Consider the following 26,160-nt stretch of genomic DNA (forward strand, 5'->3'; position numbering starts at 1 on the left):
GGCCCCCGCCGCATCACACACTGTTGCCGGAAGAGCTGCCGCCAGGAGAGGGGAGGCGGAGACGGCACGTGCTGGTGAGCGGAACCACTGGGACGAAGCTCCCGTCACCCCGAGTCCCCCGGGACCTCAGTGTTGGGGCTGCCCCAGCTTCCTGCCCTGCCCCCCACCCAAAAGTGTTCGGAGCAGTCTCCGCAGCCTCGGTCCCTGTCACATCCCACCGGAACGCAGACCCCTGATGCCCTCCACCCTGGTCAAGGAGACACCCCAAAGGCTGGATGGTCAGGTGTCGGGAGGCAACGTACACCCGCAGGACGGCCAGCCCTCCCCACCAAGCCCAGGTCCTCAACTCAGCCAAGGCTCCAGGATGGAGATGTTCTCTAACACAGTTATGAAGCTCAATTTTCAGTAATTGTTTTATTCCATCACGAGAGCCTACCCTGTCTCTTCCATCACCCTAAGATACCACCTGTGCCCTAGGTCACCTCTCCTCAGGCTGTCCGGCTTCCGAAGAGATGGGGCTGCCTATCCCAGGTTGGGGGTCTCTCACCCAGAGGCTGACCCTTGCAATCAGGCTCCCGGGGCCTGGGGGACCTGGGAACCCCTCCTCGCCCCGTGGTCGTTGTCTTGAAAGCAGAAGGCACGGCGACGCCCCGTCCTGCACGGAGGTGCCACTCTCTCAGGACCGGGTGGCGGCCCAGAGGTCGGGCTGGAATGTCATCCTTGGCAGGGTGCTTGGTGACAGTTCCTTGTGCCGTACAGTAAGAAATGAAAACTAAAGCACATGGACAGTCAAATCTTCTCCAGTGGGTAATTCCTCAGATAACCATAAAATAAAATGCAAAAAAATCAATGTGATTTGGCAAATGTTTTCTTAAATTTTAAATTAAAAGAAAAAAAAAAACATTCACACAGAAGAGATTCAACTTAATCTGCTTTGAAGAAATATATTAAAGAAAACGGAAGATTAAAAAAAAAGCAATCACACCCCAAATAATGGTAAAAATAGATGTATCCTCTGTAAAAATCTGGGCTAATCTACGGAGTCCTTCTTACCTATTCAGTATTCAGAGCATGAGGTGAAACCCCAGAGTATAAAAAAAAAAAAAAAAAAAAAAAATTAAAAACCAAAGAGATCCTGCCCTTGTGTTAAGCCACCAGCTGCATGGCTCACTGGGGGCTCCGGCCACCGGCCGCTGGGGGCTCCAGTGTCTGGTCCCTCCCGCCCACCAGACCTCAACTCAAGGCCTTCAAAGATCTTCTCTGGTCCTGCTCAGTTTTGTGGCATGTTCTTCTACAAACTTGCTCAAATGTTCCAGATCTCTGTTTCCGTCCTCAAATTTAATTGGGTTCTTTTTGTCCCCACTGGGGGCAAAGTAGATGGTAGGGAACCCCTCAACTTTGTAGCGGTCGTTGGTGACGTCGTTGGCAGTGGCGTCCATCTTGGCGATGACCAGGTTCTTGTGGTTCTTGTACTTCTTGCCGAGGGCAGTGTACTCGGGCTCCAGCTGCTTGCAGTGCCCGCACCAGGGCGCGTAGAATTCGATGAGGACGTCCTTCTTGGGGTCCATGACAATGGAGTCGAAGGTCTTCCCCACCACGACTTTGACAGGCCCCTTGTTGTTCTTGGGCACTGGCTGGGATTTGACAACCGGCTTCAGTTTTCCTGCCGAGGAAAGCAAGCAGGGGAACGGTGAGTGCCGAGAAGGCCCTAGGCTTGGCAGCTCGGACAGGACCAGGCAACGAGGCCAGGCCTGACATGCAGGGGGACAGCGCCAGGAAGAGCCTTGCCACCTCACACTGACCCCCTGATTTCTCTAGTCTCTTCACCCCTTCTACCTTCCCAGTCCCTGCAGAGGCCAGAGGGGATGCTGATGGTCCCACCAGGCCTGATGGGCCACCAGGTCCCGTCCAGTGAGGCTGTCCCAGGAGAGGTGCCACCGGGCACAAAGGGGCTGCCAGGAGAGCTGGCGGCCAGGGCCGGGAAGCCTCTGTGGACAGAAGCACAGAGAACATGGCAGATGGTAGGACAAGGTCTACCCACGACTCGGCCCACACCAGGACACTGGGCCACTGGGCTCAACCAGATCGATAAAGATATTCTAATGCCTCAAAACAAGTGTTCCATACAAAACTCATTTCTAGGTCCAAAAGACTGTTTTGCTTTAAAATATTTTTTAAAATAAGGCTCACCTTTTTTGAAAGCTCTGACAAAGTCCCGGAGAGTGTCAGAGTCAAAGTCGTCAGGCTCCATGGCAAACTTCCGCCCGCCCTCGTCCAGGATGGCGGCGTTGACGTCCTCCCCGCTCTCACTGAGCCCCAGGTCCTTCACCTCCGTGGCGAAGTCATCCTCATCAGCCACGGCAAAGGTGTACTCGGGGAAGTCCTTGGCCACCTCCAGGACTTTGTTCCGCCAAAACTGGGTGGCTAAAATGGGAGCGAGCACTGTGAGCTGAGCGACAGAGATCAAGGTGAAGAGTCTGCGGGTCAGGGGCGCCCGGCTGGCTCAGTGGGGTAAGCCTCTGTCTTCGGCTCAGGTCATGGTCTCAGGGTCCTGGGATCAAGCCCCGCATCGGGCTCTCTGCTCAGTGGGGAGTCTGCTTCCCCTCTTCTCTCTGCCTGCCTCTCTGCCTACTTACGATCTCTGTCTGTCAAATAAATACATAAAATCTTAAAAAAAAAAAGTCTGGGGTTCAGACTCTCTGACCAGGCTCATGCCTAACTTGGAGGAAGGAGAAGCATTTCTGAAAAGCCCCCTTTGTAAGCAGGTGGACCCACGTCAAAAGCCCAATGACATAAGCCCCCACCTGCCTGAGGGTTAGTGACTGGCCTATTCCCATCTGTGCAGCCTCTGAAAGCCTCGGGCTTTGGTGGCCTCCTCTCTCAAAGGGTTCTAGACTCTGCACCACATTCCCCACAGGCTAGAAAAGGGCTAGTGGCACCACGGAAGTAAAACTACCTTGAAGCCATCAATTAAAACTCCACCCTAGCCACCAACCTGCAAGGGCCTGGGGGCAGGATTCCTAAATGCGAGAGCCCCGCAGGCAGGATGGGCGGGGGCCAGGGGTGGGAGGGAGTGTGCGTGGGGAGACCCCGTCGGGGGGGGGGGGAGACCCCATGGGGGGCCTCACCAGCTCTGTAATCGAAGCTGAAGTCCACGCTGTAGTAGACGACCACCAGGGGGCGCCGCGTGTACCGCTTGGCGTCGTTGGAGGTCCTGCGGTGCCCCACCAGCGGCAAGGTGTGCTTCAGCACGTGGTCCTTGATGGCTGACCCCTCCGTGGAGCTCTGCAAAAAAGCGGGGACAGATGAGTAGAAGCGGCATTCCTGTCACCCCACCTTCTGGGGCCATCGCTGAGCAGGAGGCCGTCTGCTCTCAAGGGCCAGGGTGGGGGAGGAGCCGTCTGAAGGTCCCTTGGGGCCCCTTTCCTCCAGTGACCCCTAAGTGAGCTTCTCGGGCCACTGCGGACACCACGTGCCCTTCTCCCTGGGTCTGTGGGTATGGGAAACCGCTGGGGGAAGGCGGGCTTCCCGAGGGCAGCAGTTCCCGGCTGAGCTGAGCGGAAGGATCCATCTCCCTGGATCCGATCTTCCCAGCAGCCCCCCAGGGCCATTTCTGAGACGAGGCCAACACAGCACGTTCGGTAAAGGGAGGGAGGCCAGGTGCACCCAGCTGGAGGGCAGCCACGCTGGGCTCGTGGTTCTACCGTGGAGGCCACACCACGACCACCCGTTCCACAGCCCAGCTGGGTGTTGGTAAGAACGGGGAGCCAGACAGGGCTGCGGGGCCTGGAGGCTGCTCCACCGGGGGCAGCTCTGCTGGCAGGAGGCTCGGAGGCCCGGCCTGCAGGGCTCAGCGGTCTAGCACCAGGCGGCCATCCTTGGCTCTTAAGCTTGGCTCCTAAGGCTCTCCAGGTGTTTTCCAGAGACGAACCCGACATGTATGCGGCACCTGTGACCAGCTGGGCACAGTGGCCTGAAGACACGGAGCTGGTGACTGCCCCCAAGGCTGTGCAGGGCCCTCATCTCATGCCGAGGCAGATACTAAGCCAGATCCTCCAGACCCCAGCCTCAAAGTGCCCAAGGGTGGGCACTACCATCTCATGTTACACAGGAAGAAACGGAGGCACGGTCAGGAGAAGCAGCAGAGCTCGAAGTGGCTGGTGAACACGCACCCTTCACCCGGGGCACGAGGCCCCCCAGGATGGAACAGGACTGCACAACTTGCCAGGTGGGAAGGGGAAGGTGCCTAAGGGGAGGAAACAGCAGGAATCACGCAGGGAACAAAGCACAGAGGATATGGGCCGGAGTGTAAGGAGGGTGGAGAGAAAGTGCTGGAAAAGCAGGCGAAGAAGACGGCAGGGCTGTGGAGTATCTTTAGTCAGGTCGGCCCCCAGACAGAGTGCCCTTTGAAGGTGAAGTCAAGAGTAAAGCAGAGTGAGCCCAGGGCAAACCTGCTCTGCCGCCGAGCATTCACCAGCCACAGCCCCGACCTTGAACTCGGGCAGAGCCAGCCTCACAGCCTGCGAAGACCTGCTTCCCACCACAGCACCTCCCGACTTCCTCCTACCTGCCCTGCCTCTGTCTTCCCTCTGCTCTGAATTCCAAATCCACTTTTTTTTTTAATAGTTTATTTTTAAGTAATCTCTGCCAGTGTGGGGCTTGAACTCAGGACCCCGAGATCAAGAGTCGCACGCGCCTCCAACTGAGCCAGCCAGGCACCCCTCCATGTCCACTTTTTAAAAAAACTGCAGTGGGCGCCTGGGTGGCTCAGTGGATTAAGCCACTGCCTTCGGCTCGGGTCATGATCTCGGGGTCCTGGGATCGAGTCCCGCATCGGGCTCTCTGCTCGGCGGGGGGCCTGCTTCCTCCTCTCTCTCTCTCTCTCTGCCTGCCTCTCTGCCTGCTTGTGATCTCTCTCTGTCAAATAAATAAATAAAATCTTAAAAAAAAAAAAAAAAAAACTGCAGTTTACTCTGTGGCACGATGCTGACAAAGCAGCATTAAATAAATTCTGCAAGAAGGGTGGTACGTAAGTAACACCAATCCATTTAAAGTAAAGAGTAAAAAGGCAGTGATGTGTATAACAGACTAGGCTGAGTGGTCCTTAACCCTTCTGGGGTCAATGACCTCTTCAAGAACCTACTGAAAGCTACAGACCCCTTTCCTGAGAACGCACACACCACCCAGAATGGTGCTGACCGCTGGGGTCTGGGGCGCCCATCTCTGCACCCGGGCTCAGCACCCGTGGATGAAAGGAGAGGAGCTGGACAGGACAGGAGACAGGGCAGCTGCCGGACATCCAAGGCAGAGGGGCCCCGAGCCTGAGTGGCGGCAAATGACCAGACGCGCATGAAACTCTGAGAAGGGGCGATGGGGCTGCGGACCCACCGGAGTCAGAAAGTTCCAGGGCAGCCTCTCCCAACGCCCCGAGGGTTCCAGTTCACAAAAATGGATCAGAAGGGGTGGTGGCTCCCTGTGGCGCACGCAGGGCTCACCCCACCTTCCCGCCACCTCCTCCAGGTCCCATGAGAGCCCTCTGCCCAAATGGCGGGGGGTGGGGGTGGGGGGTGGGGGTGGTCACAGCCCAGCCCCTCCCCTCCACTGCTCCTGACTGGCTATGAGAGCCGGGGAGACGCTCACGCTCACGCTCACAGCTCTGCATCCCAGGCTCTCTATCAAAGGAAAGCTCTGGCTTTGAGAGCCTCGATTTCCTCCAAATCTGAAGGTCTGCTCACGGCAGCGCTGGGCCCCCGTGCAGCACTGAGGAAGTGGAGCTGCACTGAGGCACGGCCTGGGCCAAAAACTCCCTCAACCCGTCTCAAAGTGAGTCCGTCCCTCAGAAGATGAAGGCTGGACAGGTCTGGAGGAGAAAAAAGGAGGCCAAACCCATGTGCCACTCTCCACATCCCGGGAAGAGAGGCCTGCCTCACTCCGTAGCTCAGCACCTGAGCCGCCTGGCTAAGGAGCCCCGGCTCAGACCCGGGAGCACATCCTGCCAGGGAGGACAGCAGACACGCAGGCCAGAGTCACAGTGGCTGGGCGCCTGGGGAGGCTGGCGCTGGCCCACAGGGGAGCAGGGGGCAGGGGGGGAAGGGGGACAGGAGAGAGGGGAGGGGGAGGGAGCCGCTCTGGCCTCCCAGGTCACTGACCAGCCTGCTGGCTACTCAGGCTTGGAGCCTCCAGGAAACACACCCCGCACCATGAGGGCCCAGGAAAGGCACTCCAGACTCTACTTGTGTGAAGCAAAGAGCAAATTCTCTGGGTTTCAGATCCCCAGATCCCCGGGGCCATGGCTCAACCAGCAGCCTCAGGCCCATCAGAAGCCTGAACCCTGGGGCGCCTGGGTGGCTCAGTGGGTTAAGCCTCTGCCTTCCGCTCAGGTCATGATCTCAGGGTCCTCAGATCAAGCCCCGCATCTCTAGCTCTCTGCTCAGTGGGGAGCCTGCTCCCCCCAACCCCACCTGCCTCTCTCCCTACTTGCGATCTCTTTCTCTCTCTCTCAAATAAATAAATAAATAAATAAAATCTTTTTTAAAAAAAAAAAAGCAGCAGCCTGAACCCACCTGAATGGGCAGCAACTGCAATGTGTGTTAACTGACTGCAACTTAAAAACAAACAAACAAAGCAGCCTGGGGCTGCTGTGTCCCCGAGCCGCCACACGCCTCCCCCCCACTCACCAGGATGTCCATCACATGGCTCCGGGGCTCGTACTTGGACTGGAATTTCTCAGGCTGCATTACGACCAACTTCCCCGAGGAGACTTTCAGGAACTTTGCTATTTCAGTGCTGAAAGTGTGGTGGAATCTGTAATCTTCTCGCAGGTTGTTCGCTGAAAAATTAACAGAACGATAAATACATTTATTAAGCTGCATCACCGACCTAGACTTAACTCACAGCCGATGCCCTGCAAAGACCAGAATTAGCCTCGTGAATCCCGCAAGGCTGACACCCAGAGCTGGGGTAGGTTTAACACCTTAGAGCCCCTATCTCACAAGTTGTGTTTTTAAAAAACCAAAATAATAAGCAAACCGAATGTTCACGGAACAACTCAGAGCTCATCTGTCAGGACCACTGTCTCCAGTGCTAAGAAGCACATGAAAGCCACAGACGGCCCGTGAGAACAGGTGGGCACCACGACCCCCGGAGACACACGGTGGGTGTTCCCGCCCGGCCTCTCCTCCTCAGGACTGGTGGCTGGCCGACTTGTGGGCTGGAGTTCTTTTGCTAAATACACCTGAATTTAAATCCTGTAAAACTCTCAAGATGAAACCCCACTGTCCGAGGACACTCGAGAATGGGGTTGGCAAACTTCCTGGAAAGGCCAGACAAGATCTCCGGCTCTGCAGGCCACAGCATCCCCACCACTCAGCTTCGCACGGGGGGGTAAAAGCAGCCGGATAGCATGTGACCCGGTGCACAAGCCACGTTCCTGTCAGCCTACCAGACCCCGGCCGGCCACCCACCCCTGCCGGACATCCCCGGGCTCGCCCCGCGGTCTCCGCTCTGCCGGAGCGGAGTCTGTGATCCGAACACCGGGTAAGGTGTCAGAGGTGTCCCCTGCGCTGAAGGGCGGGCCTCCCGACTGGTTACAGGAAACTCCACATGTTCCGGGGGAGGTGGGAGGCGGCTGTCCAAAGCAGCCAGACGGAGACTCCAGTCACAATTCAAGACCCGCTTGTCACGGGACTGCGGACCCGTGAGGACTCCCCTCCCCGCGCCGCAGTCCCTCCTCTGCAGAAACACGGGGTCCCCCTCGCAGCCCCAGGGGAGGCTGGGCTCTCCTGCAGCAAGATTCTTGCGGGCCACTTTCAAGAAGATGCCAAGGCCACCGCATCCATAAAGATGGACGAGGCACCTCCGCTCCAGCACCAGACACAGAAACGGAAATCCCCTCGACTGCTGTCTTACCGCGTGAACCTGCACTTGACCCGCGCACAGTGGTTACCGCAAGGCACTGAAACAAGCACTAGGTGGCCATCAGGGCAGTTACAAGACTCCTCTAAAGCAGCAAACGGAGCTGGCTGCGGTATGCAGGGGGCGGAGGTGGAGGGCACTCAGGAGGAACTTGACAAAGACAGAGAGGATCCTCAGTGTTCCCGAAAGAAAACCTCTTTCCCAGGGCCACCCGGGACAGCAGGGACACCTGCTACTAGGCAGAAGCAGATTACAGATTTCGGGATGGGCGAGTGCCACCTGTCCCTACAGGACATGCCTGGGATAGCTGTCCACCATACCGCCACCTCTCAGGACCAGCACTCCCCAGACGCTAGCCCTATTAGGCGCTTCACCTGCACGATCTCAACCTCTTAAAGTAGACAAGATGCCAAAGTAGATAAAAGATCAAGTCCCCACCTGCGCTCACAGGCTAGTAACTGGCAGAGGCAAGACTTGACCCAAGCCCGATTCAGAAACCCGTGCTTTGGGGCACCTGGGTGGCTCAGTCATTAAGCATCTAACTTTCAGCTCAGGTCAAGATCCCAGAGTCCTGGGATCAAGCCCCATATCGGGCTCCCTGTTCAGAGGGAAGCCTGCTTCTCCCTCTCCCAACCCCCCTGCTTGTGTTCTCTCTCTCGCTGTCTCTCTTGTTGAAAAATAAAATCTTAAAACAACAACTACAAAAAAAATACCCCTTGTTTTCTGGTCGAGACCCTACCCCTTACAGAGGGGCTGGGAAGGGGCTCCTGAAAAGACAAGGAGGGAGATGAACTCGGATGACTCTGAAACACCCCGCCCTCCCCTCAGAGGTCAGGAGGAAGCCCACACAGCCGTGTGCTCAGGATGAGATCCTATCCCCCACGTGTAATCAAGGCAATGGGGAACTAACCTCCACTCTAACCCCAATCCCAGAAAGGAAAGCCTGCTCCCACAAATGCTACTCAATTCTTCCTCAGGCTGTCCTCTAAGCTGATGCCCCAGGAGTTTTCCACAGAATCGGCAGGCTCCCCAGCAACAGGCCACAGCCTGGTTGTCCAGCCCCCAGGGCCGCTCCTCACCAGCATCCTGGTACTGCTGGTAGGCTGGGTCACTCTCCGCTTTAAAGACCCCAATGATGATGACATCATCCCCATCCTTCAGGAACTCCTGGACCTGCTTCAGGGACATGATCTCCTTGGAGGGTGGCCCGGACTGCTCGATCATGTAGTCGACGATACCTGGGGGGAAAGCACTTGCCTGAGGAGGGGCCCGGGGCTCCACGGCTCTCCCGGCCCCCCACCTTCCTAGGTGAGCTCCCCCGCACCGCCCCACCGAGGTAGGACTAGGAGGCAGCCTACCGTATTTTTCCCGTGGGCCGTTGTAATCAAAAGGCTTTCCCTTGCGGAAGATTTTCAGGGTGGGATAGCCAGAGACGTCGAACCTCTTGGCCAGGTCTGTCTCCGCAGTGGCATCGACCTTGGCCAGCGGGATTGGGGGGGAGCGCTTGCTCAGCTCCTTGGCGGCCTTCTCGTACTCGGGGGCCAGCTTCTTGCAGTGTCCACACCTACAAGAAGCAGTGAGTCCATGAGGAAACTGTTCCAGCGCGGACACAGCCTCTCTTCTGAGGGAGGCACCGAAACCGGCCCACGTTCCCGAGCAACTCGGGTCGATGCAGCAGCCTCCGAAGGTCTCCCAGGTAGGGGCGGGAAGCCAGGCCCCTCTGGAGGCCGGCATGACATCACCAGCACTGGTGCTCACACGGCGAGAGGATGCACACCACACACACACACACGCATGACATACGCGTGGGACACAGGCACGAGCGGGACTGGGGCACGGGGGCGACCTATGGTAAAGGCTACAAGAGACAAGGGCCCAAGAAGGGAGATTCCCTCAGCTGGAGAGTTGGGACAGATGAAGACACCGAGTCCGGGGTGGCTTTGTACAGGATGTGACACTGATCTGGGACAGGAAAGACCAGGAGGAGGTGGACCTGAGCCCACCAAGGGTGGGTGAGGACAGGGTAACGAAAGCATGTGGCCAGGACAGGAGAACACCCACCGACCAGGACAGAGGAAGGTGGGCCTGAGCCACGGGAACTGGGAACGGAGACAAGTTCACAGAGCCCGTGTGCCTGGCGCAATCGGGCGGCTCCCACGTGGGCGAGGGCCTGGCGAACCCCAGGCCCCGCGGACCATGCTGAAGGTCCTCAGGGCACCTCGCGGCTGCGCCCTGCGGTATGTAAACCGTCTGCAGGGAGAGGGTAACTGGTCTCTGTAGCGGCAGCAACACGTGCCTTTGCTGTCTAAGCACGTCCTGAGTGAGCGACGCGAACAAGTACTCACTGACCCCGGCTCCGGGCAACTTCGATTTAGGACCCATCATGGGTCGTGAGACATCCTCCAACACCTTCACCACCTGACGGCCCCCCTGCTCTCCACACGCAGCAGGCGCTCCTCCCGCCCCCGCCCACCTGTCCCCTCCGTGCACGCATGCCCTACAGTGACCAAGGGCAGTGCTTTGCCCCAGGGAAACCCCGGGCCTTGGGTCACTGTCGCTCGTGCCCTGGTCACATTCCGGACTCTGGTCTACGCCGCGTACCCTGACAAGCGGGAAGCCTGCACAAGAATCAGAAGCGCTGGCTGACCTGGGTCGAAGTCCCCAAGGGAGGTCGACAGCCGTCCCAGAGCACTGGCCGCTACACTCCCATCCCCCTGGAGGGCGGCCTGCCTTGTGTCTCCTCCAGCAGCCCACACCTTCCTCCTCTCATGAAGCACGGGAGCCACGGCGCCTCGGCTCCCCAAGCTGCCACCTCGATCAGCCGCTCCCCCCAGCTCCCCCGCTGCCTTTCTTTCTGGCATCTTCTCTCCCACGTCCAGGTCCCCTGCCCCACCTGATTCCTGCTCCTGCATGTTTCCCCTGGTCGTCTCTGCGCTACTCTGCCCGATCAGCTGTCATCACCTACTGTCTGGGGCCAGAACTGGCTGTTTCCTGCACGTGGTGGGGACACGTAGGCCACGTCCCTGCTAAGCTCTAAGGGATCAGCCCAATTCCTCTGCAGAGCTGGGCCTTCCTGTTTACTGACAGGCACAGGCTTCCATCGAAACCGTGTTCTAGGGCCGCTGCCCCCAAACAGAGCTCGTCGGGCCCCTGCAGCCCGGCTCTACGGTTTCTCTCCAAAAGGGGCCCGGCTGTCATGGAGGATTTGGGGGTGAGGGGCAGAGGCCACAGGGTGAGTGGAGGTGACAGAAGGTAGGACAGCTGGGGGAACCCGGAGTCCCAAATACGAGAAGGGGACACATCTAGCGCATGAAGCAAGGCTGAGGGTCATCTTCCAAGACTCACTCTGGAACGTCTCTGCCACAAGCAGGGACAGAACCACTGTTCAGACTCCTCAGGAGGCAGTGACCCCGGAGGAGGTCACCTGAGGCCACCAGTTACCAATGCCCTGCCCACTGTGGTGGCAGCTCTGCTCTGTCCTCGTCACAGCCCATGAACTTCCGTGAGCAGCACTTCCATTCACCCCACACACGTGTCACCTCAGGCGGCCACAGAGCCACCGCTGTCCGAGGGCTCTCACGCGTTCTCACGACAGGTATGTGATGACAAATGTGGGACTCCGCAGGCCTGGGGAAAAGCTGTGTCCTCCAGCCCCGGGGGGAACCGGGGCCACCTGGTGCCCCTGACGCAGGTTTCACTCTCCTCTGCGCCACAGGCCCATGTCCGCCTCGTCCCATCCCCTGGGAAAACCCCACTCGTCTCTGGAACTCTCCGCCACCACGTTGGCCTGTGCCTGGTGGGGACTGGGCAGCCCCCGTGCTCGGCTCTGCCTCCCGCACAGGGGCCTCTGACACCCCCACCTTGTGGCCAGGGGCATTCAGGATGCAGGACGGGGCCCCTCAATGTCTGGGCAGCACAGGGCGGAGTCTTACCATGGGGCGTAGAACTCCACCAGAATGATGTCTGCCCCGTCCACCACTTCATCGAAGTTCTCTTTGGTCAGCACCAGTGTGACTTCCGGAGGAGGCGTCCAGTTGGGCTGGGAGACCTCTTTGACCTTGGCAACAATTTCTGAAAGAAACCGAACAAGCCTGAGCCTGGGCAGACCCTCCCCGCAGCAGTAGGCGGGGAGGAGTGGACGGAGAAGCGGGGGCCATGGAGAACAGGAAACGAAAGTTCGAGTCCCTGAAAGCCAGCCGCCTCTCTGGCCAGTGCACTCCGCAGTCTGAGGCCACAGCTCAGGGGGTCCAACTCTTCCCTGTCCCATTCCCCCTGCTGTGTTCCCTCTCTTGCTGTGTCTCTGTCAAATAAATAAATAAAATCTTGGGGGAAAAGAAAAAGATGCTAACAATTGTGAGAAACGATATACATACACATACATTTGCTCTCACGTGTCCACAGTATCTCTGAAGGACACAGGAGACGCCTAGTACATGAACTGCCTTCCCGAAAGGGAGGTGGACAGCCAGGGTCAGGTTATAAAGACTCCTACCTACTTCTTTGTTTTTTTTGTTTTTTTAAGATTTTATTTATTTGACAAACAGAAACACAGTGAGAGAAAGACAAGCAGGGGAGTGGAAGAGGGAGAAGCAGGCTCGCTGCTGACCAAGGTGCCAAAGGCGGGGCTTGATCCCAGGACCTAAGCTGAAGACAGACACTTAACCGACTGAGCAACCCAGGCACCCCTCTTATCTACCTCTTTGAATTGTGAACCCCGTAAACATATGATCTAATCAGCAGATAGACAAACAAGGTGGAAGCAAGTGTTAACAACTATGACCTTTCCGTGTGCATCTGCGCCGGGTAGGATCCTTAGGGGGTCACAGGAGAGGCCCTCCGCCAGCTCGAGGGGAACTCTGAGATCAGATCCAAGTGACCCCCATTCCTCAGATGAAGAACCTGAGGCCTGACAAGGGGAAGACGCGTGTCTAGGACATGCTACGTCCACTATGCCACACTGGGATCTCCTGCTATGTCCACTATGCCACACTGGGATCTCCTGCTATGCCCACTATGCCACACTGGGAATGGAAGCTGTAACCTGATGGGTTTTTTCTAGTGATTAAGATATATGGTAAAGGGGCGCCTGGGTGGCTCAGTGGGTTAAGCCACTGCCTTCGGCTCGGGTCATGATCTCAGGGTCCTGGGATCGAGTCCCACATTGGGCTCTCTGCTCAGCAGGGGGCCTGCTTCCCTTTTTCTCTCTCTGCCTGCCTCTCTGCCTACTTGAGATCTCTCTGTCAAAAAAAAAAAAAAAAGATATATGGTAAAGATACCTCAATTTTGTTTGTTCATTTTTAAAAAAAGTATTTTGTGCCTAGTCTAAGTCAGGCAGGGATCCGTCAGGCCTGGGTTTGGAGAACCGCCTGGCTCCCCACATCAGTAGTTCTCAACATGGGGCCCTAGACCCACGGCTCCAGGTAAGCTCTGGGAGCCTGTACAAAATACAAATCATCGAGCCTGACCTGAAACTTAGGGGCCTGGGATGGGGCTTAGCACCGGCTTCAGGACCCCACGAAGTGACTGTAACCAAGGTCAACACGGAGAAGCACTGCTCTAGGGCACCGCAAGATCGCGGCCTCGTGCATCATGTAACACACAGGCTGCACATTTGTTTCATGGTCTGAAATGAGAAGACACCCCTCCTACCCTAGGACAACTTTATTCTGATCTCAGTTACCTGGAACATTCCGGCAGGGAGCACTCCCAGAAGCCGGTGCTCCTGAGGCCACGCCCAGCCCACTCACCTTGTCCTTGTCTCTATCATCCAACCCCCCAACAACCTTCCAGTGGGGGGACAGTCCCAGCCCCGCCTCCTCCAGGAGCACAGGCTCCGCTCACCTTCCTGAGTCCTGGAGCCCTCGTAGTCCACAGGCTGGCCCTTCTTAAGGATCTTGATGGTGGGGTAGCCGCTCACCCCAAACCTGCCGGCCAACGCCGACTCTGAGGTCGCGTCGATCTTGGCCACAGGAATGGGAGGGTCGTTCTCCTTCAAGGCACTGGCGATTTTCTCATACTCCGGAGCAAACTGCTTGCAATGTCCACACCTGAGGAGATTTAGGGAAGGTGGTGGTTAACTGTACCCACAGAGACTTAACACGCAGCAACGTACAGAGGGACGGGGCGCCAGGACCAGAATGACTGCAGTTAAGAGGAGCCATGCAGGGAGCACAGTGAGGAGGCCAGCGCGGCTGGGGTCAGGCAGATGGCGGCCGGAACTCCAGCTCTGGCCTGGGCTCGTGCCTCCGACACCTCCAAACCCCCACGCTTTCGTCTGTAAGCGTCTCAAAGTCTGTCCAGGAACCCCTCCCATGGGGTCTGCGAGGTAAAAACTGCTTTACAAAAGATCTTCCTGGTCTTCTTCACTCCCCCTCTCAGAGTACAGTGGAGTTCGCAGAGGCTGCCCGGCTGGCCACGGGGCAGCGCACTGACGTTAACATGGAAGGGCCAGAGAGGGACTAATACGGAAATTTCTGTTTCAATGTCTACTGTGGTGACGACTGACCGCCAGGACCCACGTGAACTGTGTGGACTCACAAGACCGAAGAGTTTGAGAAGTACTGATCTACGATCTACTGATCTACGAAACACCGTAGCCTCACGGAGATGCTCGTATTTTACACAAAATGCCTCATGCCTGAGCATCAGGCACTGGACCAAAAACTAAGTGTGTCTCAACTATCCCGTCTCAAAAGTGAACCAAGGAGGGCAGGGCAAAGAGGACAGACAAGAAGGGATTCTGAGATCAAGAGCGGAGGGGACAAGGAAGGGCACACAGGGTGAGGGACAGCACGAGCGGGGTGGCCGCTGCCCGCCGGGGACGGTGCGCCTTCCCGCAGGCCCCGCGTGGCAGGAGAGGGAGGCGGGGCGGCCTGGAGACGGGTCAGGGCAGAACCTGCAGCCAGGAACGGGTCTGTCACCCACACCGGTCTCCATGTCATCACAGGCCCTCGCCCCTGCCGTAACCACCAGAGGACACGTTCCTGCTTCACAGCACGGTGCTCCTGCTCCCACCCCGCCCCCCCACAGGGTCTGGAGGACTGTGGGGCGAACTCATGGGAACACAGAGGGACCCCCTCGTCCAGGCTGGTGGGATGAGGACGAGGGTCTTTACCACGGAGCGTAGAACTCCAGCAGCACCGTGTCTTTGTCAGCCACAAAGTTATCGAAGTTCACGTCATTCAGGACCAGGACCCCATTTTCTTCCTTGACTTCCAAGTCATCGTCCTCTTCTTCCTCGTCGTCGTCCTCCTCCTCCTCTTCGTCCTCAATGGCGTCCTCCTTATTAGAAGAATCTGAGCGGAAAATATCCAGACTCGTTAGTAAATTGGTGACTCTCCTCCTTAAAAACTTTCCTAGAACCTCAAACCCTCCAAATGCGTTGTGAGTCCCGAGTGGCCCCTGAGGGCCACCACGAGCCGGGGTGGGGACATCAGGCCTCCCCCACCCCAGAAATTCTGCTCTGAAGTTTGCATACTGGGTAGCCACTTAGGAGCTCTCTTAAAGAGAGGTCCTGGTTACAAAGACGTTTGCAAAGCACCGGTCTAGAAGTTAGTCTCAATGCCCCAGCGGGACTTGAGGGCTGGCCAGGCGCCTCTGTGCACATGGCCCCGCGGCCTGGCCCCGCGCGCCTCCTGTCCAGGCTGGGAGAATCCTAACCTTCGGCCCCTTGTGCCCGCGCTGGGGTCTGATCCGTTCCCCAGCACCACTCCGCTGCTGCACCCCTAGAGCAAGGCTCCTTTATCCACATCCCAGGGCTCTGTGCTCTAGGGCACAGTTGCTTTGTGGTTACCCTGTTTGTGCTCCAGGGCAAGGCTAACTTTCCCCGACACCTTCCTCTTGCTCACACACCACGCTTTCCACAGGCCAGGCCGCATTCAGTCCCCCATGAGCAAATGGCTGCCCGGCCCCCAAAACAACACCCACAGGAAACAGGAACTCGCACTTGACGTTTCCTTCTGGAGGATGGGCTGCTACTTCCATTTCTGAAAGAGGGCGGCATTCTACCTTACCTGTACCCACACAGCCCCGCAGGCTCCAGTCCTTCACAGAGACTGGAGTGGGCAGGGAAGCGGGCAGGGAATTTTACTGACTTAGGGAGTCACCCCAGAGTAATCCCCAGGGCAGAAGTTATCCCACAAAGATTTTTTTTTTACAGATTTACAGGGTCAACGTGCATCAGAAATACACAATAGGGGGAAGCCTGGGTGGCTCAGTGGGTTAAGCCTCTGCCTTTGGCTCCCTGCTCAGCGGGGAGCCTGCTTCTCTCTCTCTGCCTGCCTCTCTGCCCGCTTGTCATCTCTCTGTCAAATAAATCAATAAAATCTTTAAAAAAAAACACACACACACACAATAGGGGCGCCTGGGTGGCTCAGTCGTGAAGTATCCGCTTTGGCTCAGGTCATGATCCCAGGGTCATGGGATCGAGCCCTCCATTCGGCTCCTTGCTTCTCTGTCTGCCTCTCCCCTGCTTGTCTTTCTTCTATCACTGTATCTCTGTCAAATAAGTAAATCAAGTCCTTAAAAACAAACAACAACAACAACAAAAAAACCCAGCCACACAACAAATCGCACCTCGGCAGGATGCCTTGCCTGGAAACAAAGCTCTCTTCCCCAAGCACCAGAATCTGAGTTCATCTCACTACTGGCTTTCAGGGAATCTTTCGCCCAACTTCGGACACAAGCAACCGTGGGACGGCGGTTCCTGCCACCCAGCTTCTCCCGCGGTGGCCTCTGCAGCCAAGTGCAGGGGCAGCCGGACAGTGTCAAGGGGCCAGTTACTCTTTCCCGAGAAGCTTCCCGAGAGATAGAGCGAGTCTGCCGGTTCTGTGCTGGGGGCGGAGGATGAAGTCAGCCTCAGGATCCGCGAGCCTCCGGGACCCGCCCCACCTTCGCCCTGCCCCTAACCAGCCCACGGCTGGCTCCACAGCTACTGGGAGAAGCCAGGGAACTGGTCTGGGTGGCGTGGCAGCTTTGTCCCTTTTCGTGAAAATCTACCAAGCTGCAAACTAATTACAAAAAAACAAACCAAAAACCCACCAGGGGCCACACTTCGCTCAACCACGCTCCTTAACACTCCCCGCTTAACACTCTCCCTGACTTCCACGTTTCTCTCTCCAGCTTAAGGTAAAATTCTCCTCCTTTGAGGGGGGAGGAAGAAAGGCCACTAAAATCCCAAAAGAAAAGCCACCAGTTTGAGAAGTACAAAGCAAGCAGACTCCCTGCTTCCCAGGGCCACGGCTCTCCAACACCCGCTCGCCCCTGGCCTCCCTCCTCCATAGCAGAACCGTAGAGAGGACCGGCCTGCAGAGGCCCCGGCCCACAGCACTGTCATGGGGCCTCCTGGAAAAGCAGGAGGGCAGGACCTGGGGGAAGACGATGGGGGCTCGAGCCCCATCTCCACCTCTGAGGCTGAGGGCCTAAACCAAGTCCCCTTCACCTGGTGACGGGCAGCCAACACTCCACACCCAGGTCTTGGAGAATTTGAGCACACAGGGCTCTTGGGAACCTGAGTTTAACACTGGCTGGCTAGGGCTTCCAGGTGCTTCTGGAAATACTGCCTACAGCCACCCCGCAAGGCAAGAACCGAGTACTGAGCTTTCCCTTTCCTGTGGTGGCCTGTGCGACAGAAGTCACACTGATTTTCCAAGAGGCCATTCTGACCACCCATCACTTAAAAGTCCTACCCAGAATGACCTTGTGACAGCTGCAAATCCGAGGACTTCATGCAGGGACACTGTGCAGGTCAGGGGCCTAGAGGGCACCGCACACATGGCCTCCGATCTGGAGGCTTCCCTCGGACCGGACGGCCTGCTGAGGGCGGCTGGCCAGGGCTCAAGGGCCACACAGATCCACCCTCACTGCCTGACTGCTCTGGCCAATGCTGGAACCAGATGAACTTGCAGGCGCATAGAAAGACTGGATCACGGAAGGAAAGAAAGATCCCGGGAACTTAATCTGCACTTTAAGCAGAGGACCTGACAATCCGCTCAAAGCATAGGGACAGGTGAATTTTACAAAAAAAAGGACAAGCAAAGATGCTTCTTTCCTACGCTCAGCCTGCTGTGGTCTGTGAGCACCACTAGTGACAGAGCTCTCGCGATACACTGGGTGTCCCTGAGCTACCAGGGGACAGAACTCCTAAGAATGAACTCATTTCTTGATCCTTGGGGATGGGGGGAGAGAAAAATCAAGGAACTTTTTCTTTTTTAAAGGATAATAAAACGACAGAACCTTGCCCACCTAATCAAAGGCTCTCAGCCACGCCAGGACAAGCCGCTACCTTCCCAGTCCTTCCGAGCCTGCACATAACCCCAGGACCGGACCCTCCGCCACCTGAAAGGGCGCTAGCTCTCTATTCCTACCTCCTAGAAACCCCCACGTCTCCACAAGGAAAACATCCCGCATCCTAACAGGGAAACCATTTTTTCGCTGGGCTTTACTTTTAGGGCTGGACATTCTAAGACAGAAAATATATCCACAGCCTTCTAGCATCTTCTGGGTGGGTGCCATTCTCCTCAGTATGAGGCCGATGAAGCCTCCCACACCACCTCCGCAGTGCTCAGCCCACCTGGTAAGGCCATTCGGAAGTGGTGGCCCCAGACCCCTGCGATTCTGTCCACTCTCAACTCTTGACCCTGATGGCAACACCGGAGCCCTGCCCAGCCTGGTCGTAGGCAGCTCCCTCCGCCATGTCCTCATTCTGCTCCCTCCGCTGCTCATTCTTCAGTCCCCACTGGCACCTCCAAGAGCTGGATAAACTCTACCATTAAGTCAACACTTTAGTTGATATTAAACATGGAGAAAGAGAAATCTGTTATCAGACGGATCACTACAGCTGGCCTGGGTTACGTGCCAGGCACCATGCTAAGCCCTCAAACACAGTCTCTCACCCCTTCAGGGAAACATGACATGCACTTTACAAATTAGGAAACTGAGGCACAGACAGGGTGAGTCACCTGCCCAAGGGTCACCAAGCTACTTAGTGGAGGGTCCTGACCACTCAGGTGCCGTCTGTTGTCGCCTCAGATCGTTTCCTAACATGCCCAAAGCTTTATGTGGAATCACTGGATAATTACTTCTCGGGAATGAAGAGAGGGGCTGAACACTTCTCCAGCAACACACACACGTGGATTTCCACTTAACTCTTAAATCTAAACCAATCCCAAATAAAAACAGCCAACAACCAGCATCAAAGTGTTTTTCCTTCGTTATTTTAGCTGGAAAGATGTGAAAAGCAAAGCTGATTTCTCATCTGAGACACAAAAAGACCCACGACCTAAGGCTTGCACTACCAGAGCTCAATCTATCTAGTAAACAGATTCTTGGGGGGGGGGGGGATGTTGTCTTTCGTGACACCACTGCGCTGTTTGAATCTGAAACATAAGAGACGCAAAACAAAAAATCTAAAGACTTAGAACATCTGCAGTGGGAGAAAAATGTGGCCCCGAAATTAATCTGCAGGACAAGTTACTTCAGAAAGTGAAGGACCAGGGATGCCCTCACCTGGAAAGGGTCCAGGTAGGGACTAGACCTCTCCACCCTACCCTTCCAACCCCAGAGGACACTGTCCTGGAAGACCTGCCACGACCATGACAACTCCAGAGGCACCTGCTCCCCAGGGCCTTCCCAGCATTATCGACCTGTCTCCCAAACAATAAACCTGCTGGTCCTAATAACCCTTGACATGCACCCCAAGTTTGCCAGTCTCGGGCCTCTTAAGAAACCCCTCAGAACAGAATCACTAGATCGAAATCAAGACAAAAACTATTACGCTTTTTAGCTATACTCCAAGAATGACCCTCCATCCTCACTGCTCCTCAAACTTTAAGGTGCCCCCCCCCAAAGTTTAACTTGCATGTGAATCAATGGATAACATGCTTAAAAGGCAGATTCCAGGGCTCACCACTGCAATCTGCTTTATCATATTTTGGGACTCTTTATTTATTTATTTTAGGGTTTTATTTGACACAAAGAGAGAGTTTGCACAAGTAGGCAGAGCAATGGGCAGAGAGAGAAGCAGGCTCCCCTCTGAGCAGAGAGGATCCTGGGGTCATGACCTGAGCACCCCAGGCACCCCTGGGACTCTGTATTTTAAAAAGCATCAAGTGATTTGGATAAAGGTCCCAAAACTCACATGAAAGCCACGGTCTACTTCCTCTCGGCAGGTGTCTTTATCACCAAGTGCTGATTCTTACTTCCCTTTCTATTTGGGTTTAAACTTGAATCAGTGACCCACACAGAAGTTACTCAATCTGTCTGAAAGGGTATAAAGTTCACACATACCCTACAGACTAAGATTAGAAAAGGAGGTTTATTTATATTGGCCCAAATTGGCTGGGACGATCCATCATCAGGAGAAAGGCCAGAGAAGAAGAAAGTTGATGCCTGTTCTCTAGGAACAGCATTCTTTTCTTGACTGGTATGTTCTAGTTATCGAAGGTCTCTTATGTCATTTGTTTTCAGCTAGCTGGTTTCCAAGAAAAATGCGGGAACCAGGACTAGTAGCTGTCTAATATTCCTACTAGAGCCGGAGCTGTATGGGAGGTCAGATCCCTGCTCAGTAACTGGCACATAGTAGGTGTTGAATAAATGATCGCAGAGGGGAATGGAACCTTTGGCTTCTAAGAAATGCAAACCAAGCCGTTGTCCCTTTCTTCCTCAAACACACACCCATGAGTTATTTATTTCCAAATCTACAAACCACGTTTTTAAAAGACGCTTGCTGCCCGAGGCTGCCATGGAGAGCTCCTACCGGGCCTTCTCGCCTTTTCTCTAAGACCTGTCTGTTTTGAAAACAGTGGCCCCCTCTTCCTGCACGCTCCCTGGGCGTGTTCGCCTGGAAATTTTAACCAGCTCCCGAGCTCCCCCGGCCAGAAGCGAGCAGTCAGTCAACCTGAACCCAAGTACAATCTGAGCGCAGTCGGGGCGAAGGAGCCAGTCGCAAAAACGGCACTTGGCAGCCTCTCCGCGTCCTAAGCCTCGGCGGCAGGGGCTTCCGAGGAGGCCGCCGCCGCCCTCCTCTCCCGAGCTCTCCTAAGCGATTCCGCTCGCCGCCACTGCCCTCCAACTCCGGCAAGTTGGCGCCAGGCGCCAGTTTCGGAAGGGCTCCGCATGAAACCCACCGGTCCTCGGTCGCAGCCGCCCCGGCCCCCACGCGCGGGCCCCTGGGGCCCACGAGGCCCGGCCCGCCGCCGGCCGCTCACCTTCATCCGGCCCCCCGGCGCTCGCGGCGACCAGCAGCTGCGCCAGCGCCAGGAGCAGGACCAGCAGACACGCCTTCCGGAGCCTCATCGCGGCAGTGCGCAGCGCGGCCTCCCTGCGCCCACAGCCCCCGGGCGCTCCCGGACCTCGGGCCCTCGCCGCTGGAGCGAAACCGGAGGGAAGGCAAGAAACCCCCCAGGAAGTCCTCGCCAGCGACCGGCTGGGGGCGGGGAAGCCGCCGGCGGGCCAATCCCAGCCGCACTGGGGGCGCGGGTCGCGTGCGCCTCGCTGCGCGTCGGAGCCCGGCGGCGCCGCCCTCCGTCCCGGCCCTCCTCCCCGGCCTCCTCCGCGCGCCCCGCGGCTCGCGCGTTTAAAGCTCCGAGCCCTAACGTGAGGTGCCCCCTTCTGATTGGCTGCGCCGCGGCCACCAATCAGCGGCTGCCACTCGGTTTGCCGGGAGCGCACAGGCTGAGAGAAGGAGTGAAGGAGAACAAAGGCGGCGGGCACGGGCCGGAGGGGCGGGGCGGGGCTGCGCATTGGGGCGCGATTGGCCGGCGGCGCGGGGGGGGCGGGGCGGAACCTGGGAAGGCGGGGCGGGACGGAGCTCCGGGTCGCGCCGCCAAGCCTGGCTGGAAGAACACGTGTCCTTACCGGAGCTGTGGGGAGAGGGATGTTCTCGCTACTAGCGGGGCCTGGGGAGGCTTGAGGTCGAAGCGACAGAAGGGCCTGAGCAGGTTATACTCCTGGGGAAAGAGAACGTGGCTCTTGAGTCTGTTTTGCGTTCGTGGGCTTTTTTTGTGTGCTTTTTAGCAAATAAAAGTTTGCATTTTTTTCCTGGGTTAAAACACCTATTGGCCTTGGGGGCTGGGATGAGTACGCGGTAAGATGCAGACCGGAGTTCTGGAAGCTGCTCTCCATGGCTTCATCCATGAACAGACCATCAGTTGCTTGTCCAAACTTTGTCTTACGTTGTTTGTTCCTCTAGTGATGTTCCCCAAAAGTGCAAGACCAGAGGGGCAATCTAGTGGCCTACATATATCTAAATACAGTCCAGCTTTTCCCTCTTTACAACGTAAAAGAAGAAAATTAGGTTAAAATAATTTTTGTATGGCAAACCTGTGGTGTGTATTAGGGTTTGAGACTTCTTCCACACGAGGGGGTTAACATGCCTGAAGAGTTGGAGAAGACAAGTAGGAGGAAAAATCTCTAGTCCAGGAGTATTTTTCTGTGTATATGGATTGGGCCAGGAAGGAAGAAAGCTGGCTACTCACAGGCTTCAGCAATTAGAACATTTTTAATTTAATAAATCTTTTTAATGAATTCCTATGAATCTGATGGTTCTCTCCTCAATTTGTAGGGCAGAAAGACATTCTGCAACTAACACCACCAAAGTTTACACTAAGTGACTTATTTGAATGCTAGGAATGTAGAATATCAAACAGTTCAATATCATTTTATATTCATCTGTTTTTAAATTTCAGTATAGTTAACATCCAGTGTTAACTTGTAGCTGTATTTTTCAAAATGTAGTAGATCCATAAGAAAAAACAATTTAAAGAAAATTTTTAAAAATCTTCCTTTTAAAGGTAAAGATAACTCAGAGATGAGATGCATTACCTTATCCCCAGCTGACCTAACTAGTCACTAAGAGGGGAAAAAAAACCTATATGAGGATATGATAATTTTCCGGGAGGGGAAGACTTTGGGCCACTGGCAAAGCTAGAGTTGAACCATTTGAACCCCTTTCCTGGATGGGTGCAGTAAATGAGGTGACTATTTATTATAGTGTCAAGGCCACATAATTTCGTGACTTATAAAAGTACGGGGAGAAGCACACTAAGACAAGGGTTTGTGGAATGCTAACTGTGGGGTAGGCATCAAGTGAGGTCCAGTGACGATAATTACTGTCACTTCCCTTATGAAATTTATAAACTTGGGAAATTAGTGATCTCTGAGCACTACCTGACAATTCTGCTGAGGCAATTCTGCTGAGCATTTCTGCATGCATTCCCTCCTCCCCACCCCCGTTTGCCCTCCCCCCTTAAATCCTACAATAATCCTACAGCCTGAGCATTGCTTTATCCTCATCTTACAGAGATTGAACTGAGACTTGAACAGCCTGCTCATCTAGTCCCAGGTCACACTGCTATTGACAGAACATACGACAAGTAATGTAGGATATGAACCTTTGGACTCCAGCATTCCTGGTTTTAACTGCCCCTCTGTGATCTCTGACATTTTATTTATTTTTTTATTTATTAAAGATTCTATTTATTTATTTGTTTGTTTATTGGAGAGAGGGAGAGCATGGGGGAGGGGCAGAGGGGAAGGGAGAGGAACAAGCAGTCTCTGTGCTGAGCTCAGAGCCCGACGCGGGGCTTGATCTCAGTGATGAGGGAGCAGGAGGCTGGCTGAGGACAAAGCAAAAGCTGGCACCTTGCACCCCCTCTCCACCCACTCCCCCTGGTAATATGTGTGACATTCCTCAGGAAGCCCTGACTGCCCTAAAAGAAAAACAAATAGTTAACTTGCAGAGATCACAATCCTGCAAGGCAGGAGTCTCCCTTGGTTTACAAATGTCCTTGAGATTTACAACAAAGAAGGTACCTTATCAACAGCCCAATTTCCAAAGGCACATAACTCAATTCCTCAAGCCCTAATGTCACCCTCCCCTCCATAAAAACTGAAGGAGGCTGAGGTAGAAGGAAAAGTAAATAAAGTTAAATTTCTTCTAAACCTAAATCTCACTAACAAGGACGCTTGATAGCAGGAATGTGACATTCCACCAGGAGACTCCCAATTGTCTTTATGTTAGTGCTTCATTAGAGGGAAAGTGGCCTTGGCTTGATAGTAACCAGATCTTCAATATCCTGACAGTCTTCTTTACCCCAACAGCCCTTCTAAACATCCCTTTGTCCTCACCTACCCAACTCCTGTGTATATAACCAGCCACTCCTCACATGCCCGGCGCAGCAGCATCTCCGTCTGCCCACGGGTCCTGTCCCCGTGCCCTAATAAACCACCTTTTTGCACCAAAGACGTCTTAAGAATTCTTTCTTAGCCGTCGGCTCCGAACCTCACCCCACCAAACCTCACCGAGGTTCAAGAACTTCATCATCAGGACTTTGAGATCATGACCCCAGCCCAAAAGGAGAGTCAGCTGCTTAACCAACTGCGCCCCCCAGGTGCCCCTCTGATATTTCATAAATGAGTAGGCCTTATCTTCTACTCTTCTTGAACATTTGTCAAGACGTCATGGAGAAACCTCTCATGCCACAGAGATACAGTGTGAATGGGGCCCTGTCTTGGTCCCTCTGTGCCGCTCTCACAGGAGTCCACAGACTGGGTGGCTTATGAACAATGGAAGCTTATTTCCCACAGTGCAGAGGCTGCAAGGCCAAGGTCAAGGCTCCGGCAGATTCCAGGTCTGGGAGGACCACTTCCAGGTTCATAGACGCCACCTTCTCACTGTGTCCTTGAGTGTCATGTTGGAAGGGGCCAGGGCGCTCTCTGGAGTCTCTTTTATATGGACACTAATCCTGTTCCTGAGGGCTCCCCTCCCTCATGACCTAATCACCTCCCAAAGACTGGCTTACGGAAACCATCACAGTGGGCATTAGGGTTTAACATATGAAATGGTGGGGGGAGGTGCCCACGGACAGTCAGTAACAGATTCCTTTGAGTCAGGCAATCCCTGGCCATCTCTCCGGAAGGGAGAAAAGCAAGGTTCCCTGTGAAAAGAACAGATTTTGCAGTCTTGCCATCTCGTGCCCAAAGCTAATACATACTCTGAAGATGGTATTTTTACATAATCTCTAAAGAATTCTGTTGAAGAGGGGCGCCTGGGTGGCTCAGTGGGTTAAGCCGCTGCCTTCGGCTCGGGTCATGATCTCAGGGTCCTGGGATCGAGTCCCATGTCGGGTTCTCTGCTCAGCAGGGGGCCTGCTTCCCTTCCCCTCTCTCTGCCTGCCTCTCTGCCTACTGTGATCTCTCTCTCTGTCAAATAAATAAATAAAATCTTAAAAAAAAAAAAAGAATTCTGTTGAAGAAATAACTCTATAGCCATAGACTTGACGCAGCAAATCGGCCCATTCGGGGATCTGACCCATCACTTTATTCTCACTACTCTGGTGAGACATGCGCTTGAGCTGATTAGCTACCGATACCCAATAAAGAAACCCCATCCGAGTTTACGGTCATTTCCAATGAGAGAAGTCTTTGGCCACTGGTAAATGAGAAAGTTAATTTCACGAACTTGATGCTCCTTGGTATTTTAATACAGAATGATCTATTGTGGCTTTTTTTTTTTTTTTTTACCACAAAAGTAGGGGCACCTGGTGGCCCTGTAGGGTAAGCAGCTGACTCTCGACTTCAGCTCAGGTCTCGATCTCGGGATCATGGGATTGAACCCTGCCAGGGGCTCTGAACTCAGCTCGGAGTCTGCTTGACATTCTCTCTCTTCCTCTGGCCCCACCCTGCTTTCTCTCTCTCTCTCAAATAAGTAAAATAAAATAAAATAAATCTTTTTAAAAAATAAAACTGCAGAAACTTGTGCACCTGAAACAAATGTAACATAGTGTGTCAAATGTATTTTAATATTAAAAAACTCACAGACACAAAAATATTATGAAGACTTAGGGCAATGCTCTCGGGTCCCCTCCCTCTTCAGGAGCTTTGTATTATCACTTTACTATCACTCAATAAACCTTGCCTTCCTGCCTACCAAAAATAATAATAATAATAATAACAACAACAACAATAATGGTGGTTTAAGCCCTCCAGATATTTCACTTACATGGTTTTAAGCAGTGTGAAATAGTTGGTAATTTTTAAAAATCAGCATCATGTTTTGATCTTTAAAAAAACTGCAGAACCATTGAGCTGAATTACATTAACATTTTTGTTACAAAAGCTGATTTCATTGTCATTGTATGAAAAGCTCTAAAGAGAAACATATTCTGTAGGTGTTCAATTCTCAAATGAGCTATGGTTTCTCCAGTTGGTCAATCAAAATATTCTGAAATTCCTTGAAAAATTTTAGGA

At 54.6% G+C, this 26,160-nt stretch overlaps 1 protein-coding gene across 1 annotated transcript; it reads right to left on the minus strand.

Moving 5' to 3' along the window:
* Positions 1-399: 399 nt before the first annotated feature.
* PDIA4 (protein disulfide isomerase family A member 4) lies at positions 400-21,401 on the minus strand. Its single transcript, XM_044246808.1, has 10 exons — positions 21,120-21,401; positions 15,029-15,209; positions 13,756-13,961; positions 11,847-11,985; positions 9,273-9,478; positions 8,994-9,152; positions 6,678-6,829; positions 3,129-3,285; positions 2,191-2,424; positions 400-1,663 (listed from the first exon to the last, which is right to left on the minus strand). Exons 1-10 carry the CDS (start codon positions 21,205-21,207, stop codon positions 1,248-1,250), a joined length of 1,938 nt encoding a protein of 645 aa, XP_044102743.1. The 5' UTR covers positions 21,208-21,401; the 3' UTR covers positions 400-1,247.
* Positions 21,402-26,160: the final 4,759 nt, after the last annotated feature.

The sequence above is a fragment of the Neovison vison genome, chromosome 4 (assembly GCF_020171115.1).
Source record: "Neovison vison isolate M4711 chromosome 4, ASM_NN_V1, whole genome shotgun sequence".
Lineage (NCBI taxonomy): Eukaryota > Metazoa > Chordata > Mammalia > Carnivora > Mustelidae > Neogale > Neogale vison.